This window comes from Gorilla gorilla, chromosome 2 (genome assembly GCF_029281585.2).
Source record: "Gorilla gorilla gorilla isolate KB3781 chromosome 2, NHGRI_mGorGor1-v2.1_pri, whole genome shotgun sequence".
NCBI classification, from domain to species: domain Eukaryota; kingdom Metazoa; phylum Chordata; class Mammalia; order Primates; family Hominidae; genus Gorilla; species Gorilla gorilla.
In genome coordinates this window covers 61174857-61194338 of record NC_086017.1, presented here as the reverse complement: position 1 = coordinate 61194338, position 19482 = coordinate 61174857, and the positions used below count along the sequence as shown (strand labels likewise).

The window sequence follows — 19482 nt, the reverse complement described above, 5'->3', positions numbered from 1 at the left end:
ACAAACAGGGTTCCAGAAGCCCCTGCTGTAGAAGCATTCATATTTATAGATATGCAAAGCTGGTATGTGGGGTAGTCTCTAACACCTACAATCTGGATATGGCTTTCAAGCCACAGAATTAGGCTGTTGTCTTTTTCTCCCTCAGAGAAAATCATGCTGCCTCCACATCTTAGGCACATAGATAGGCACCCACCCACTCACCACCCCACACACTACCCCCTGCAGCTGCTGTTAACCCTATGGTGTCAAGATGCCATGCATCACAGCAGAAGCTGAAGGGCTAAAGGGCTTGCCTAATGATGCATACCTTGCCTTTGTTGAAGTAGTGAATAATCTTCCGGCACAGTCCCTCCTTCCGCTGCCACTCTGTCTGCGATGGGTAGTGGAGGAATTCCCGTAGTGGCCGGTCCTCCCACTGCAGCAGCTCACAGTAAAGGAGCAGGGTAAATGCGGCCTCTGTGGGGACAGACAGCATGGAGGTCCAGGGGCTTCCCTTGCTCAGAGGCCCAGGAGCAGCCTGGTGTCAGAGGACTATGCTGGGCAGAATGCCAGCGCAAGTCATGTGCAGCCCAGGTCGGGGACACTGGATACCAAAGATGAAACAGTAGAGCTGCTCAACAAGCCAATAACCCTTGTCCACAGCATGAAGGAGCCAAATATTCTGGTAGACACCTTCCTTCCATGGCCTGGTCACCTGTTCCAGCCTCCAGATTAATAAAGAATGGTTCAGCTACCCAAAAATCTGTGCACAGGCTGCCTTGCTTTCGGAGACATTGACACATCAGAGAGAGCTCTTGGGTTCCTTTTTGCTCAACTGACTACAGCTTCCTTTCCAACCTTCTCAGAACTGGCTCTTAGGGCTCCATTACCAAAGGAACCTAAATTGATACTAGACCCAGAGTGAAGGCCTGGCAACATCTTACTCTATGTGTGGAACAATTAGAGAAGGTTATGTAAAACAACAGCAGTGAAATACCATGGCTCCCTACATTCCAAGGGATGAGTCATACTGAATCACAGCCACGGCTCAGGGGCCTTATTACACAGTTTTCTCTCTGTTCTATTTGTTCATTTTTAGTGGGCATCTCCTACTGGCAAGTTAGTTAGTTCTAGCTTCTGTGCTTCTCCCTGGCTTTCAAGGCCCTACTCAAATCTACTCCCCATGACTATGAAGAATCTCCTTTCTAACCATTTATTGACCCACTTCCAGTTTTAGCTAGGCCCACTTGCCTGTGTCCACTCTTTAGGCTCCTCCTCATCCTTGCCTCTTTGCCTGTGCCCTTGCCACTGGAACTTCCTGCCAAGGAATGTACACGCCTCCTCATGGGATCAGGAAGCCTTTTCTCTCTAGGGACAAGCCCTGTGGAACTCAGGGCCTCCCTCTGGAGCTTAGGAAACCATGGAACGTCTTTTTCTTCCTTGCCTATATTCTTTTCAGATGTCACTCCCTGAGCCATCAGAGACAAGGCTTAGCACTCTTTCTCTGTTAAAATCCCTGACCCAGCCTCTCAGTCATGGCCCCGTTTCCTAGGAGTTTAGCAAATGCTTCTACTGATACATAACATTTATCAAAGTCTTTCTCTTCAATGCCCTCTTAGAGGGTTGCTGGGATCATGGGTGCAAGTGGATGCAGAGAATGGTAGACTCAGCCCAGTCATTTTATTTTATTAGTCAGCTGAATTTAAGATTCAAAGCCCAGTCATTTTAGATTTAATTCTTGCCAAGCTATGCTATCAGATAAGATACCATCTATGCCAAACACTCTTTAATGGCTAGAGATAAAGAAGGAGGATTCTCTGTTTCTACAAATCTACCTAATTGCAATAGCATTTGCAGACAAGGATTTCCTGATCTATCACACAAATTCAAGTCCTATCGCCTAAGAGCTAAGACATAATGGCTGGTCACCACAGTGGAGAAAATGGCTCTTTGGGGGGAATGATGGCATAAGTCAATCAGATAGGACACACATGCATGCACGTAACCCCCGATTCAGCGTGGTTCTCAGTAAACAGATGTGACAGCCACTTTGAAATGCTTTAAAATTTGTTCTAGTTAGAAAAGGCCTTGATATTGGATTAAATTGTAGATACAATGAAAGGAGCCCTATCTGGCCTGTCAAGAAGTCAGATGAACATTCTTTATACTCTACACTGAGTGCACAATGTGAGGCTGCTATGCAGTTGCAGGGTCTGAAGAGCCTAGCCTGCAAGGAAGGTCTGCTAGTGAGTTCTGGAAGTTCCAGGGCTAGGGGGATATTCCTTTGTTATAACCTTAGCTCCAGCTTTGAAAGTCCTAAAAAAGGCTCTCTGTTCATAAGGAGTGACAGTGAACTCAGGATGCTCTGAACCTGGTGCACCAGAATTTGGAGGCCACCCTTGAGACTTCAGAGGGGTGGATAGGAGGGAAGAACAGTGAAACAGACTCAAGTAGTGGATGACATGGCACAAAGGCACAAGTGGAAGTTCTGCCTGCTTTCTCTCTACCATGTGCCACAAAGGAGTTGAGGGAAATGAGTGAGGTGAGGGGATAGCATAAGCCCCAACATTCTGCTGAGATCTGGCAGGCACCAGCCTGAAGCCTTTCTCTGCCTATTGTACAAATCCCTTCAATTTGTCCTCATGGTCAGGCATGGCTCTCTCTTCTCCCCACTTACCTGTGTAGTTTTCGGCCTGCAAGTGCATGTCACAAAGCTTATGGATGTAGCGGATATACATTTCTTCCTTGTTAATCTCAGATTTGTAAAAATTCTACAATAAAGAGAAGGAAACACCTGTCAACTACCTGTGGAAGCCATAGCCAAGCTCTGGGCAGCTGGCCATAGCTGTGGGTGTGCTGGGTAGGAGGGGGAGGGCAGGCCCTGGAGGCAGACAGCACCAGAAGGAGAAAGCACCAGCCAGAAGGAACACCTGCTGTGGGTGGAACCACTGGCAGGTCTATGGGAGCCCTGGGTAGTGTTAAGAGGAAAAGCATCAGGGCAGATCAGGAGTCAGGGTTGACTGTGAATTGGGTATGTCAGGGTTAGTGGGTCCTTGCCAAGAGGCCAGGCTAGAGTTCTATCCAAAGAGAAGCTCGTTTCATTCCTTCCCCAAGTAGGAATGTGTCTGGGGAAGTGCAGGCCTCTAAGATACCAGTAACAGAGCTGATGTCCTGATTCAAACCCTTAGGCCTGCAGCCATGTATTGTAGAAGGGCCAAGCCAATCACAGTGCAGGACAGAAACCATTTCAGTAGGCAGAGAGAAGTCAGGGCCCATGTCCTCTCACCATTAGGTTAACAGTGCAGCCTATCTTCTTATTCTCTGTTTCCTCTCCTTTCATGCAGTCCCTGGAAGAGAGAGCACAGATGAGCACCAGATATGAAGTGGGGCCTTGAGACAACACATAGAACTGTACTATCACTGGGGCATTAGTATGACCAAATCCCAGATTGAGATGGCCTCCAACAGGAACTGCTTCCATAGATAAGGACTCTACTGTGAGCTCCTTTAGCTTTGGAACCACTCTCAGGGCTCAAAGATCTCTGTTCAACTGAGCCCCTTATTCTGGTGGCAGAGCACAGAGAGAGCCCAGAGCTACATCAGGGTATTAAGTGGCACCTACCAATGTCCTTGGCACAAAAGGGTATATGAATTAAGTGGAAGGCCAAATCCTCAACTTCCCAAAAAGGGAGGCAAAAAATTCTCCTTAAAGGGCAGGTTTCATTTTGTAGGACTGTTGAATAGAAGCCAAGACCCTCCACTTCAGGGCCCTAGCTTCAGGGCTCTGTACATATTCACCACCTAGTTGACATTTCTCCCTATGGTTTCCTTCCTGTGTACTAGTGTTTGGAGCCATCTATCACCAGAAGCAGCAGGTCTCGTGCTTAAAGCATCAGCCAGGACTGAGCTGCATTCATACCTAGCAGGGTCTGGGTGTAGGAGGGGTCAGGAGTGGCCTGTGAGAGACAGGAAAATAGGAACACTGAGAATGGATCTTTTCCAAGATAGGGAGAGGGTTGGTCAAAGCCAAGCTCCTCTGGAAAGGAGCAGAAGCCTGGCACAAGGAGATGAAGGAGAATGAGAACCAGACTGGTGAATCCAGCAAGACATCTCCTATGCCAGCCAGAGTGCCATCTGCCTGATGTGTCTCCTTCCATAGCAGCCCACACTGCTATGGAGAAGATCTAGTTTCTTGTGCAGCTGTGTATTAGCAGCTCTGGGGAAAAGCTGCAGAAAGGGGTTTATACAGATTTCTAGGGTCAGGTTGGAGAATGTCTTTGGCTTTGTTCCACTGACAGGCACAGGGCCCAGTGAAGAGCAGTACAGCTGGGAGTCAGGGTCCCTAGTCCAAGTCACTGAGCCTCTGGATGGTCATTTGACAAACTCAGTTCTCCCCACCTTCCCATCATGCAGAGGAAGAACCTTGGGATGACTTCTTTGAAAGAAAAGGATGTTGAAAATCCATACTCCTCTCATGATATTCTGCAAAGCCAAATGTCCTTCCTGTGGAAGTCTCCTGTCAGAGTTGACAGGTTTGTGAGGTTTGGAACCAAGGCCCTCCTTTCTAGGGAGGTTTAACCTATCAGCACATTCACCACGTAAGATATTTGGTTCCTATGTAGCCAGACATGAGGGTCCTGAACATCCCTCTGCAGAACCTGTCCCTTTAGCGCTAGCAGGGCCAGGAAACTGCTTGACTTTTCGAGGAGTGAGCCTGAGGTCAGATGGCCAAGTTGTTCCAAGCAACCCACACAGTGGTAGAAGGCATCTGTCTCCCCAGTAAGTTGGCCCCATGAAGGGCAGTGAGATCTTACCTAGCCACTTTGGCATTTAGTGATTTGTATTTTCTATAAAGCATCTGAAACATTTACCACGGATTAACTTTTATTTGGCCATAACCAGAACTTCATAGCTAAGTCCCTTAAACAGAAAGGAACTGGCCTCAACACTGTGATACCAGGGGCATCCTATACACTTCTGTGCTCTATGATTGCTTCTCCTCTGCACTGCTGACAGCAGACTCTTTTTTTGTGTAGCTCTGCATCACTTCTGTGTGGCTACTTCATGGTGGATGCCTTTTAAAGTCTGACTTAGGTGCAGCTGTTGCTTTCCTCTTGCTCTTTCTCTGAAGGGTGAGCAGGGAAGACTCCAGAAAGAGGCTTCTGAAGCATCCGGCTCACCTGAGTAGTGGGCTGGCTGGGGACTACATCAACGACCAGGAAGCCCTCATTGCAACCTGAGAGGCCTGGGAAAGGAAGGCTTCATAACCCTCAGTTGCCCATTCCAGGTAGAGGTTCCACTTTGAGCCACAAGGGCTTGGCAACTCTAGCTCTGTCCCTGTATGTTCCAGGCACAAAAAAAAAAAAAACCCTTCTAGGGCTCTGCTTCCTAACCTGGGAAATATAGTTACTACCAGTGAGAATCTTCATGTCTGACACAGAGTGTCTGAGATTCACACAAAAGTTAAAGACATTGATATAAAAGTAGAAGAGGTATTCCTCTGAGTATCTAAAGTTTTGCCAGTCTAAAATTGAGTCTTACATAACAGGTTCAGGTAATTCTAGAGTACAATCTATTGATTATTTGTTTAATCAATGTATGTATTTTAAAACTTTGAACAATTATTTTTTCCTTTTTGCTTGATGTCCTTCCCTTGAGTCATATCAACAACTATTTTCTTTTTCTTTTCTTTTCTTTTCTTTTTTTTTTTGAGACAGGGTCTCATTTTGTTGCCCAAGCTGGAGTTCAGTGGCGCAATCTCAGCTCACTGCATCCTCAACCTCCCCGGCTAAAGTGATTCCCCCACCTCAGCCTCCAAAGTAGCTGGGACCACAGGTGCATGTCACCATGCCTGGCTACTCTTCCAATTTTTCATAGAGATGGGGTTTCGCCATATTGTCCAGGCTGGTCTCAAACTCCTGAGCTTAAGCAATTTGCCTGCCTTGGTCTCCCACAGTGCTGGGATTACAGGCATGTGCCACTGTGCCTGGCCAACAACTCTTTTCTTAGTAAGTTCTTGAACTAACTGCATTGAGGCAGAGGAAAAGAGTTGCTTGGTTCCTGCATGGTCTTTCCAACAAGTTTATCACTCATTATTTACTATGCACCTGCCAGGAGCTGGCCCCCATACAGGGGAACAGGGAGATAAGGACAAGGTTCCTATCCTCAAGGAGCTGGTCCTCTTTTGTGAGGTAAGACAGAAAGATGACAAATGATCATCACTCAATGTGTGCACGGAAAGGTAAGCTCCTGGCTTGGGAAAGCTTCCTTAATAGGGGTGAGTTGGAAGACCACTCTTGGGAGAGAACACAACATACAGAGAAACCTGAAGGGAAAATACAAGTGATTAAGTGGTGACAACATGGACACAGAGATAGGGCATGGTTCTTGAGTCAGCTAGATCTGGGTTCAAATCCTAGCAGTGGTACTTCTTCTTCTTCTTTTTTTTTTTTTTTTTTGCTTTTTCTTTTTTTTTTTTTTAATTATATTTTAAGTTCTAGGGTACATGTGCACAACCTGCAGGTTTGTTACATATGTATACTTTAGTTGTCTCCTCATGGATAAAAAGAATGAGGATGCTTATGGGATTAGAGAAAATGTATGTAGAGCACTCATGTGGTAGATTTTCAATAGACAGGGGCCATCATCAACATTATGCTGTTTCCTTTCATGTTAGCAAGAAGCAACACTGGGAGGCTGGGGTGTAGGGCATGAGTACTGGGGACTAGCAGAAGATTGGTCTGGAGAAGTGAGCAAAGGCCAGTGATGCCATATTAAAGACTTTGGCCTTTTTGTAGATACCACCACCGAGACAAGAAATAGAGAATGAAGTTGCTTTTGGGCATGAGTTTGAGCTGCTTGTAAAAGGCAGCTAAAGAAATCAAACAGGCGGCTAGAATAAGGCCCTGGAGCCTAAGAAATTATTTTCTGCTCCTTCGTTAGGCCACGGTGAATAAAGCCAAACTTTAGAAAATGTTTTGGAAAGGGGGAGGTGCAGCGCTTTGCCTGCCTCTCTTCCCTGTCTAATTGCAGCTGCAGGAGAAGCTACGGACCTGGTGTGAACAAAGAAGTCTCCTGCTGTAAAAGGGGCCCCAAGGCCAGCTTTGAACTCGAAAGGCCCAGGAAAAATGGGCTAAAGTTCACACAAGCATAGCTGTGCTACAGAATGGGGGGATGCTTAAGACATGAGCACATTTCTCAGGAATTCCATTTCCATATCCAGGCCAGTGCATTGGACACCTGAATCTTTTGCATAGCAGCATCTTCTACTTCAGCAGCAACTGGATCCAGGCTTAACTCTCCCATTTCCTGATCCATGAGCTGAAAATGCTCCCCTCATTTGGCATTTGCACAGCTTATAGCACAGAGAAGGCAACTATTGCTTGGAGCTGAGTTTCATTTATCATTTCTCCTCACCTTCCTCCAGGCTCCCAAAAGGCACCTTTAGCCATCACCTGAACCCTGCTGAGAGAATGATTAAGGCTGCAGTTGTGGCTTCATTGTCATGTTTGGACTAATTCAAAAGCCATGATACAACTGAGAAGGCAGACTTTCATTAAGAAATTCTAATTCTGGCTGGGTGCAGCAGCTCAGGCCTGTAATCTCAGCACTTTGGGAGGTCGAGGTGGGAGGATCACTTGAGCCCAGGAATTTGAGACCAGCCTGGGCAACACAGTGGGAACTTGTCTCTACAAAAACAAAAAACAAAAAATTAGCCGGGCATGGTGGCATGAGCTTGTAGCCCCAGCTACTCAGGAGGCTGAGGTGGGAGGATCGCTTGAGCCTAGGACTTCGAGGCTGCAGTGAGCCATGATTGCCCTCCAGTCTGGGTGACAAAGCAAGACTATCTCCAAAAAAAAAAAAAAAAAAAAAAAAATTCTTATTCCACATGAACTCCCAGACTGGACATAATATGAAGATCTCTGAGCTCACAGGCTGTTTCCTCTAATCTATTCTGGCCATGACCAGGGGACAGAAATACATAGATTTTAGATAAAGAATACAGGTATTGAAAAGTGGGGTCCCTAGTCCCTGGAAAAGCCAGCTTCAAGTCCTCCAGGTGATACTTCTCTGCTCATCTGCCATATGGTTCTGAGGAGGGTCTGCACTAAGGACCTACAGCTGTTCCCTGCCCTGCTCTGGAGACAGCTTTACTCTTCCCTCTTGCTGTGCCCATTCCTCTGAGCCTTGACCCTTCTGGATGGAAGGCCAGATGACTACATGTCCCCGAGATCCCTCCGGGGTACATGTGCCCACATTTTAGTGGGGAATCCCAGGAGGCCCTAGCCTACCCCTGGGAAAAGTCTCTGTCTCTGTCTCTCCTTGGTCATCAGCAGATTCCTATTGACTGGTGATGGCACCCAATATCACAACAGTCCTCCCCATGAAGGGCACATGGTCTCAGTTTTCAGGTCAGGGGGATTCCCTTGCTAGAGAGAGTATCCTGACAAGGGAAGAGGGGAGCTGGTGGCTGAGAAGATACCTGTAGTCAAGAAGACGTTCCATGAGGCGGGTGACTGAGGTCACAAAGGAAATGCCGGTCTCGCGCCATGTTTCTTGTTCAACCTTCTCCAGCAGGCTATTGGTGGAGGGGTGGAGAAAGCAAACACAATTCATGAGCCTTCTCCTGGGCACAAGAGTGAAGTCCAAGAGCCCATGGAGGCTGTGATGGATCTGGAGACAGCAGACTTACCACACTGCAGTCTTACCTGGGGTAGGGCCCAAACAGCTGGGTTCTACTCCATGCAGCAGAAAGCAAAGATAAGGAGGTTACTGAACTGGCAGCAACAAATGAAAACACATCTTCTATTTCCATGTACAAGTTCCTAAGGATGCCACTGAGGTGGGGGGAGGGAGGGGCTCGGCTCCAGCCACCTTAGGCATACACTGTAACTCACTTCTCTTCTGTTCTAAAGGAGTAGTTGAGGTCTGTTCTGAAGGAGTAGTTGAACAAGAGCCCACTGAGGGATAAGCCTGACTTTGCCAATGGCTGACTGTCTTTATCACTGCCCAGAGCCATCCTCACCAAGCTCTGTTTTTCAAAATTTTAATCTTTCTTTTTTAAGATGGGGTCTTGCTATGTTGCCCAGTCTGGCCTTGAACTCCTAGCCTCAAGCGATTCTCCTGCCTCGGCCTCCCAAAGTGCTTGGATTATGGGCATGAGCCACCATACCCAGCCTAAACCCATCATCTTCATGGAAACTAAGGGAAAGATTCCACTAGTCTTGGGGCCCCAACATGAGGGAAAGTGAGCAAGTCCAGGAGCTATACTTGGCCATCCTACTGTCACAGGGAATGCTCCCAAGCAAAATGTGCCAGAGCCAGGAGCTAAATGTCCAGGTTCTTTTCTTACTTGACAACCCCATGCTCCTGGTACCTCAGGGCAGCTCCTGGCTTCTCCAAAAGCCTGGCTTCTGAGATCCTCTGCCATCCCACAGGTCTTTCCTAATGGACAATGACTTGAACTCTTTCTGCTTGTTCCAGTGATGAGCCCAGGTCCATCCTTCACTCCATACAACCCTATTCCTGATTCCTTTCCACACTATTCCTTGCTCTCTAAGGTCATGAGAGTCACCTGGGGTGGCAGACCCAGCTAGGGGTCTAGCACTGGGGACTCAAACCCACAGCCTGACTGCTGTTAATGCTGCTGCTACAATGATGACTGTCTCCTTGCACAGAGCATACTGCCTAGGCCAGGCTTCTGAGAAAGTGAGGGTTTTCCAGGTGACTCCTGTTGTTAGAGAAGGTAAGAACACTGAATCTGACTTCTGTGGCTTTATCCGTTGAGAAACGTACCAGCATTTTTCAATTGTGTTCTACAGAGGTCTCTGTCCTAGAGGACAGGTGGAAATGTTCTGTGAGCACACAAGCATGGAAAATTGGGAAATGCTGATCACTATACCCTCCTTTTGGAGATTTTTCATATCCTTTTTTTTTCTTTTTTGAGATGGGGTCCTGCTATGTTGCTCAGGATAGTCTCGAACTCCTGGGTTCAAGCAATCCTCCCACCTTAGCCTCCCAAGTAGCTGGGATTACAGGTGCATACCACTGCACCCAGCTCATATCCTTTTGCACAACAAAGGCTTTGAGAAGTCCTACAATAAAGAGGCTTGTTCAATTTTGCTTAGCTGAATCTTTTCTAAACTAATTCACCCATGATTTACTTTTTTTTTTTTTTTTAGCATACCTACAAACATCTTCCAAAAACACAAATTGGAAAATGCTGCTCCATGTTATCAGTGGTTCTCAGTTCTTAGACTGATTTTAAAAGAGCTTATAAACATGATTTGGTCAGGTAATTAGTAATTACAGATTATTTTTGTACTTTTTCCTTTGTAGTAGTCATTTGTTAGTGGCCAAGGAACACTGCCTTGTTTCCACAATTAGACAAATCTTCGGCTAAAAAAGAAATACTAAAGTATGGATTCATTTTCACAAATTGTAATTATTTAAATTAAAAATAAATTTACATTTTACCTCATGACTCCTCAAGAAACAAAATGGGCATAGTATAGGGGAGACTCCCCCATTTTGAAATTAGAAGATCTGGGCCCTCCTTCCAGAGCTGCCTCTTACTGATCATGCAACTGAGTGCATGCTGGCACTTCCCTGAGCCCAGTTCTTTATCTCTCAAGTGGGAGGGAAGATAATTTCTACTCTGCACACCTTGCAGGTATGTTGTGAGGATCAAATAAGGTAAGAAATGCCAATACATTTTGCACACTGGAAAGTTCTAAGCAAATGGATAGTATTATTCCTGAAAAAATATGCTAGAGGTTTGTCTTCAAAACGGTACTAAAACAAAGAACATCTCAAAGTTGGAAATAAGTAAGATGGGGAGGGTATTCTAGAGCTGTAAATATCTTAAGATTTCATTTTTTAGGAAGATAAAATAGCAACATCACTATCTACTTGGGAGGGCCATAGTTCCCCTGGGTCTCTCTTCAGGTCTCTTGGCCTCCATCAACTCAAGCCAGAAACCATGGAATGGAGGATCCAGAAGAACCCTGACATCATTCAGTACAACCATCTCATTCCACAAACATGAAAACTGGCCTGGAAAGAGTGTTGCAGCTTGTTCAAGAGCTCACTGCAATGTTTTTCAAGCTGATTGTACTACCTTACAAAGCAGGGCAAACAGGAACCTGTCTCTCAAAGGAGGATTTATCCCCCACCTTGAAATGCAATCATTGAGCCCAGAACTGAGTCTCCATGAACCATCTGCCCCCCATCCAGATGCAGTGCATGTTATGAAGACATACAATGATCCTTTTCCTGTCAGCAAATCCAGGAGCTCAGAGATTACCTGTTTTCTATCTTTTCAGTCAACTATGGGAATCCCTGAAAGAGCTTGGTTTCTTGTTGACAGAAGTTGAGCATTGCTACCATCAGGAACAACCCAGGTCCCTCTTGATGACCAACCTCTAAAGCCTGCCAGTGCAGTTGCAACCTCTACTTTTCATTGGCCCACTTCATCCCATCCCCCAGTGTGGTGTGCCTGGGGCTGGAGCAGCTTACAGTAGGCTGAAGAGCTCCCTGTAGCTCTCGTCACCTTTCCCTTCTGACACCATGCTGTCCAGCTTGTCAATCAACTCGGCCTCCACCTAGAAGGAAGCAGAGACTTCATAAACCTGAGATGACCTCAGAAAAAGAATGGGAAATCCAGTTCCTGTGGCGGGTGAGGATGGTGGGAAACTACTTCCTGATCCTGTCCTTGCTCCAAAGAAATCCCAGGGAAGGTAGTATTTTACCTATAGCACCAAGAAACCACTCTGCTCCCCAAATCAAGAAGGCCTCCCACCCTAATGGTTTGAAAAAGAGATAGGACTTAAAAGTCTCAGGTACTCTTTCCAATCTAAGGGCAAAAGGCAAGGATTCCCTACAGAGAAAAGTACTTTGGATTCAAAAGAGCCCTTTTTCAGATGTTTTTTTCCCCCTTTAAAAACATCAATTCAAATGAATTTGTATGCGTAAAATACATTTGGTTAGAACTTTACCCTGTAGTCAGCCAGTCAAAAAGGATGCTTTCTGGGGAGCTTGTCCTCTCTCTAATGACTGGCATTAAATGGAGCTAAATGAGATTTGAGTGTTTCCTCCAGCGAATTTCCTTCAGGATAACAGGCTCTACTGTTTGTACTCACAGAACCTAGAGCCCTTGAGGCTGCTGTTCTATCACTGGGCCATCACCGGGCCCCTGCATTTGTTATTGGATACCTAAATCATAAGGAGCAAGACTATATTTGTTCCTACCCCATGGATTTGCAAGGACATTCAGCAGTACTCAGTCACTTTTTTTTTTAATTTAATTTAATTTTAAGTTCAGGGGATACCTGCGCTTGATTGTTTGTTTGATTGTTGATTGTTGATTGATTGGTACCTATGCCAGGTTTGTTACGTGGGTAAGCATGTGCCATGGTGGTCTGCTGCACCTATCAACCCATCACCTAGGTATTAGGCCTCAGATGCATTGGCTATTTATCCTGATCTCAGCCACTTTTCTAATAGGTCTCACTGGATTCACTCTGAGGTGAGAAACTGGTTGTAAGTGATATGATATAAAATTGTTTTAACCTTTTATTAACCTTTATTTATTTATTTTGAGATGGAGTCTCACTATGTCAGGCTGGAGTGCACAGGCGTGATCTCAGCTCACTGCAACCTCCACCTTCCAGGTTCAAGCGATTCTCCTGCCTCAGCCTCCTGAGTAGCTGGGATTATAAGCACGCACCACCACGCCCAGCTAATTTTTGTATTTTTAGTAGAGATGGGGTTTCACCATGTTGCCCAGGCTGGTATTGAATTCCTGACCTCAGATGATCCACCTGCCTCAGCCTCCCAAAGTGCTGGGATTACAGGCGTGAGCCACCGCGCTGGACCCCTTTGTTAACCTTTAAACTGTGGTACTGTGATATTATTTATTATTTCATATAAACAAAAAAGCCACGGTATGGCTGCATGAAATAATGTACTATAAACAGAAGCCTTTCTCACTCTACAGAGAGCAAAGAATCCTAAGGCTAAGAAATAATAAAAGAATAACTGAATTAGTAAATTCAATGAAGGCAATTAGGGCCTCTGAAGTCTGATGACCAGAAAATGAGGACAGAGCAATAAATATAGCCTCTTTTTTTTTTTTTTTTTTTTTAATAGTGGTCTGCTACATGGCCAGGGCAGGGATGAGTGAGTTGCTTGAATATACATTTGAGAAGAAACAGAAAGTCTGAGACCTGGGGTCCTTAGGGATTGAAGCCGTCTCACTCTCTTTGTGTAGAGAAGAGGCATAAGCAGGGACTTGCCTGGGGTTATGTCAAGTCAGGTAGAGCTGCATCTAGAAGCCAAGGTGGATTAGTCTCACTTCAGAGCTTTTCTTGCCTCATTGGGTCAACCTGCTGGCTAAAAGGCCCCCAAGAGACGGGCCTGATTATAACAAGGGATCTCTCTTCACACATGGTGGTATAGGTAGATTGTGCCTTCAGAACAGAGCAAAAATGTGGGGAGGGGACCTGAAGCAGCAGAGAGTACAACAGTGTAAACAGGGTACAACAGTCCACTGGCGCCTAAATATTTCTCAAAGTGGGTCTCTGGGCCAGCAGCAGCAGTTTTACCAGAGATCTTGTTAGAAATTAAAATTCTCAGGCCTCCTCTAGTTTGTTGGATCAGAAACTCAGGGTGGGAGCACACAAGTTGTGCTTTAATGAATCTTCCACGTGCTTCTGATACCTATTCAAGTGTTTTGAACTTTGTATTAGGCAAAGAAGCTGGTGATGGGGCTGGGTGTGGTGGCTCATGCCTGTAATCCCAGCACTTTGGAAGGTTGAGGCGGGCAGATCACCTGAGGTCAGGAGTTTGAGACCAGCCTGACCAACATGGTGAAACTCCATCTCTACTAAAAATACAAAAAAATTAGCCAGGCGTGGTAGCACCTGCCTATAGTCCCAGCTACTTGGGAGGCTGAGGCAGGAGAATCACTTGAACCCAGGAGGTGGAGGTTGCAGTGAGCCGAGATTGTGCCACTGCATTCCAGCCTGGGCAACAGAGTGAGACTCCATCTCAAAAAAAAAAAAAAAAAAAAAGCTGGTGATGGAAGGATATGGGGGACATTACTTAATCACCGCTACAGAGCTCATAAAGGATAAGTTATTAGGAGAAATCTAGAAATCTGAAACATGGGACACTGAATATCAATGCATGCAAAATCAACATCTGTAAGTCAAACAAAATAATAAGTTCTTCAAACATATTATGTCATAATTAGTGACACTGACCATCAAGTTTGCAGTTACTTTTATTCCATAGAAACAATACTCCTGAAGTGACATCTTCATTCAACAAATATTTGTCCTGTGATATAATGAGCTGCATAGTTCTGATATTTACCTCTCTAAGCCCAAGTTTCTACATTTGTGAAATAGGAATGGTGGTAACATTCCTCTTTGGTGTCACTGTGCCCTGGATCTTGGGAAGCACTCAATAAATGCTAGTTTTGATTTTCATCTCTATGAGCCTACCATGTCCCAGGCACCATGGTGGGTTCTGAGATATAAAAATGCACAAGAAATAATCCTGGTCCCTAAGAGCCCATCATCTGGCAGAGGAGGCAGGTATGACAGCTGACACGGCTCAGCACGGTGATTGCTTAGATGGAACATACACAGAAAAGGTAGTCTGGATTTCAAAAAATCGTGCTGTAAAAACTTAAGAAAGGTTTCTGATTCTTTGATCTAGTGATTACAGGTTGAGAAATTTACCTAAGAAAATGAGAATAAATGTTTTTTGCAATATTAACAACAAAAATTTGGAATGAACCTGAGTTGCTAAAATTAGGGGCTGGGAGAGGTGGGTCATGCCTGTAACCCCAGCACTTTGGGAGATGGAGGCAGGTGGATCACATGAGGTCAGGAGTTTGAGACCAGCCTGACCAACATGGTGAAACCCCATCTCTACTAAAAATACCAAAAAAATTAGCTGGGCATGGTGGTGCACGCCTGTAATCCCAGCTACTTGGGAGGCTGAGGCAGGAGAATTGCTTGAACCTGGGAGGAGGAGGTTGCAGTGAGCCAAGATCATGCCATTGCACTCCAGCCTGGGCAACAAGAGGGAAACTCCGTCTCAAAAAAAAAAAAAAAAAACAACAAAACATGCCAGGCGTGGGGGCTCACGCCTGTAATCCCAGCATTTTGGGAGGCCCAGGTGGGCAGATCATGAGGTCAGGAGCTTGAGACCAGCCTGACCAACAGGCTGGTAGTTTTGTAGTTTTAGTAGAAACCCAGTTTCTACTAAAACTACAAAAATGAGCTGGGTGTGGTGGCATGCACCTATAATCCCAGCTACTCAGGAGGCTGAGGCAGGAGAATCACTTGAACCCGGGAGGCAGAGGTTGCAGTGAGCCGAGATCGTGCTGCTGCACTCCAGCCTGGGTGACAGAGCGAGAGTCCGTCTCAAAAAAAAAAAAAATTAAAAAAAATAAAATTAGGAGCTTAACAAAATACATTACAGTCCAGCCATACAATGGAATACCATATAGCCTCTAAACTGACAGGGTAGTATAGGAGAGCATTAATTCACATGAAGAGGTAGTCATGACAAGTTGCTACCAAAAAAGGGATATTACAAACCAATATACACAACAATTTCATTTTTTTGGCCTTTTTTTTTTTTAAATACTTTAGGTTCTGGGGTACATGTGCAGAACGGGCAGTTTTGTTACATAGGTATACCTGTGCCATGGTGGTTTGCTGCACCCATCAACCTGTCTTCTACATTAGGTATTTCTTCTAATGCTATCCCTCCCCTAGCCCCCCATCCCCTGACAGGCCCTGGTGTGTGATGTTCCCCTCCCTGTGTCCATGTGTTCTCATTGTTCAGCTCCCACTTACGAGTGAGAACATGTGGTGTTTGGTTTTCTGTTCTTTTATTAGTTTGCTGAGAATGATGGTTTCCAGCTTCATACATGTCCCTGCAAAGGACATGAACTCATCTTTTTTTATGGCTGCATAGTATTCCATGGTGTATATGTGCCACATTTTCTTTATCCAGCCTATCATTGATGGGCATTTGGGTTGGTTCCAAGTCTTTGCTATTGTGAATAGTGTTGCAGTAAACATACATGTGCATGTGTCTTTATAGTAGAGTGATTTATAATCCTTTGGGTATATAGCCAGTAATGTGATTGCTGGATCAAATGGTATTTCTGGTTCTAGATCCTTGAGGAATTGCCACACTGTCTTCCACAATGGTTGAAGTAATTTACACTCCCACGAACAGTGTAAAAATGTTCCTATTTCTCCACATCCTCTCCAGCATCTGTTGTTTCCTGATTTTTTAATGACTGTCATTCTAACTGGTGTGAGATGGTATCTCATTGCGGTTTTGATTTGCATTTCTCTAATGACCAGTGATGATGAGCTTTTTTTACATATGTTTGTTGGCCACATAAATGTCTTATTTTGAGAAGTGTCTGTTCATCTTCTTTGCTCACTTTTTGATAGGGTTTTTTTTTCTTGTAAATTTGTTTAAGTTCTTTGTAGATTTTGGATGTTAGCCCTTTGTCAGATGGATAGATTGCAAACATTTTCTCCTATTCTGTAGGTTGTCTGTTCACTCTGATGATAGTTTCTTTTGCTGTGCAGAAGCTCTTTAGTTTAATTAGATCCCATTTGTCAATTCTGGCTTTTGTTGCTATTGCTTTTGGTGTTTTAGTCATGAAGTCTTTGCCCATGCCTATGTCCTGAATGGTATTGCCTAGATTTTCTTCTAGGGTTTTTAAGGTTTTATGTCTTACATTTAAAGTCTTTAATCCACGTTGAGTTAATATCTGTATAAGGTGTAAGGAAGGGGTCCAGTTTCAGCTTTCCGCATATGGCTAGCTAGTTTTCCCAACACCATTTATTAAATAGGGAATCCTTTCCCCATTGCTTGTTTTTGTCAGGTTTGTCAAAGATCAGATGGTTGTAGATGCATGTTGTTATTTCTGAGGCCTCTGTTTGGTTCCATTGGTCTATATATCTGTTTTGGTACCAGTACCATGCTGTTTTGGTTACCGTAGCCTTGTAGTATAGTTTGAAGTCAGGTAGCATGATGCCTCCAGCTTTGTTCTTTTTGCCTAAGATTATCTTGGCTATGCAGGCTCTTTTTTGGTTCCATATGAAATTTAAAGTAGTTTTTTTCTAATTCTGTGAAGAAAGTCAACGGTAGCTTGATGGAGATAGCATAGAATCTACAAATTAGTTTGGGCAGTATGGCCATTTCATGATATTGATTCTTCTTATCCATGAGCATGGAATGTTTTTCCATTTATTTGTAATCTCTCTTATTTCCTTGAGCAGTGGTTTGTAGTTCTCCTTGACGGGGTCCTTCACATCCCTTATAATTTGTATTCCTAGGTATTTTATTCTCTTTGTAGCAATTGTGAATGGGAGTTCACTCATAATTTGGCTGTTTGTCTGTTATTGGTGTATAGGAATGCTTGTGATTTTTGCACATTGATTTTGTATCTTGAGACTTTGCTGAAGTTGCTTATCAGCTTAAGGAGATTTTGGGCTGAGACAATGGGGTTTTCTAAATACACAATCATGTCATCTGCAAACAGAGACAATTTGACTTCCTCTCTTCCTATTTGAATACCCTTTATTTCTTTATCTTGCCTGATTGCCCTGGCCAGAACTTCCAATACTACGTTGAATAGGAGTGGTGACAGAGGGCATCTATGTCTTATGCCAGTTTTCAAAGGGAATGCTTCCAGTTTTTGGCCATTCAGTTATGATACTGGCTGTGGGTTTGTCATAAATAGCTCTTATTATTCTATTTTGTTGATCTTTTCAAAAAACCAGCTCCTGGATTCACTGATTTCTTGAAGGGTTTTTGTGTGTCTCCATCTCCTTCAGTTCTGCTCTGATCTTAGTTATTTCTTGTCTTCTGCTAGCTTTTGAATTTGTTTGCTCTTGCTTCTCTAGTTTTTTTAATTGTGATGTTAGAGTGTCAATTGTAGATCTTTCCTGCTTTATCTTGTGGGCATTTAGTGCTATAAATTTCCCTCTACACACTGCTTTAAATGTGTCCCAGAGATTCTGGTACGTTGTGTCTTTGTTCTCATTGGTTTCAAAGCACATCTTTATTTCTGCCTTCATTTAGTTATTAACCCAGTAGTCATTCAGGAGCAGGTTGTTCAGTTTCCATGTAGTCGTGCGGTTTTGAGTGAGTTTCTTAATCTGTGGTCTGAGAGACTGTTTGTTATGATTTCCATTCTCTTGCATTTGCCAAGGAGTGTTTTACTTCCAATTATGTGGTCAATTTTAGAATATGTGCAATGTGGTGCTGAGAAGAATGTATATTCTGTTGATTTGGGGTGGAGAGTTCTGTAGATGTCTACTAGGTCCACTTGGTTCCGAGCTGAGTTCAAGTCCTGGATATCCTTGTTAATTTTCTGTCTCGTTAATCTGTCTAATATAGACAGTGGGGTGTTAAAGACTCCCACTATTATTGTGTGGGAGTCTAAGGATCTTTGTAGTTCTCTAAGAATTTGCTTTATGATTCTGGGTGCTCCTGTATTGGGTGCATATATATTTAGGATAGTTAGTGCTTCCTGTTGCATTGATCTCCTTACCATTATGTAATGCAGTTATTTGTCTCTTAGTGCTTCTTGTTGCATTGATCTCTTTACCATTATGTAATGCAGTTCTTTGTCTCTTTTGGTCTTTGTTGGTTTAAAGTCTGTTTTATCAGATACTAGGATTGCAACCCCTGCTTTTTTTTTTTTTTTTTTTTTTTGCTTTCCATTTGCTTGGTAAATATTCCTCCATGCCTCTATTTTGAGCCTATGTGTGTCTTTGCATGTGAGATGGGTCTCTTGAATACAGCACACTGATGGGTCTTGAGTCTTTATCCAATTTGCCAGTCTGTGTCTTTTAAATCGGGCATTTAGCCCATTTACATTTAAGGTTAATATTGTTATGTGTGAATTTGATCCTGCCATTATGATGCTAGCTAGTTATTTTGCCTGTTAGTTGATGTAGTTTCTTTATAGTGTTGATGGTCTTTACAATTTGGTATGTTTTTGCAGTGGCTGGTACCGGTTACTCCTTTCCATATTTAGTGCTTCCTTCAGGAACTCTTGTAAGGCAGACCTGGTGGTGACAAAATCTCTCCACATGTGCTTGTCTGTAAAGGATTTTATTTCTCCTTCGCTTATGAAGCTTAGTTTGGCTGGATATGAAATTCTTGAAAATTCTTTTCTTTAAGAATGTTGGCTGGTTGTGGTGGCTCATGCCTGTAATCCTAGCATTTTGGGAGGCTGAGGTGGGCAGATCATGAGGTCAGGAGATCGAGACCATCCTGGCTAACATGGTGAAACTCCGTCTCTGCTAAAAATACAAAAAAATTAGCCGGGCATAGTAGCAGGCACCTGTAGTCCCAGCTTCTCTGGAGGCTGAGGCAGGAGAATGGCATGAACCCAGGAGGCAGAACTTGCAGTGAGCCGAGATTGCACCACTGCACTCCAGCCTGGGC

At 44.2% G+C, this 19482-nt stretch overlaps 1 protein-coding gene across 6 annotated transcripts in view; it reads right to left on the bottom strand.

Moving 5' to 3' along the window:
• Positions 1 to 19482, bottom strand: part of DOCK3 (dedicator of cytokinesis 3) — a 699272-nt gene that overhangs the window by 41801 nt on the left and 637989 nt on the right. For 5 of the 6 annotated variants that reach the window (XM_031009748.3, XM_031009752.3, XM_031009749.3 and 2 more), the window contains exons 33-38: positions 11497 to 11582; positions 8688 to 8714; positions 8462 to 8557; positions 3266 to 3326; positions 2657 to 2750; positions 308 to 456 (exon numbers count right to left, since the gene is read on the bottom strand). In XM_031009748.3, coding sequence (XP_030865608.3) covers positions 308 to 456; positions 2657 to 2750; positions 3266 to 3326; positions 8462 to 8557; positions 8688 to 8714; positions 11497 to 11582 — 513 coding nt within the window. The remainder of the gene's footprint in view (positions 1 to 307; positions 457 to 2656; positions 2751 to 3265; positions 3327 to 8461; positions 8558 to 8687; positions 8715 to 11496; positions 11583 to 19482) is intronic. The other variant, XM_031009750.3, reaches the window with a different exon arrangement.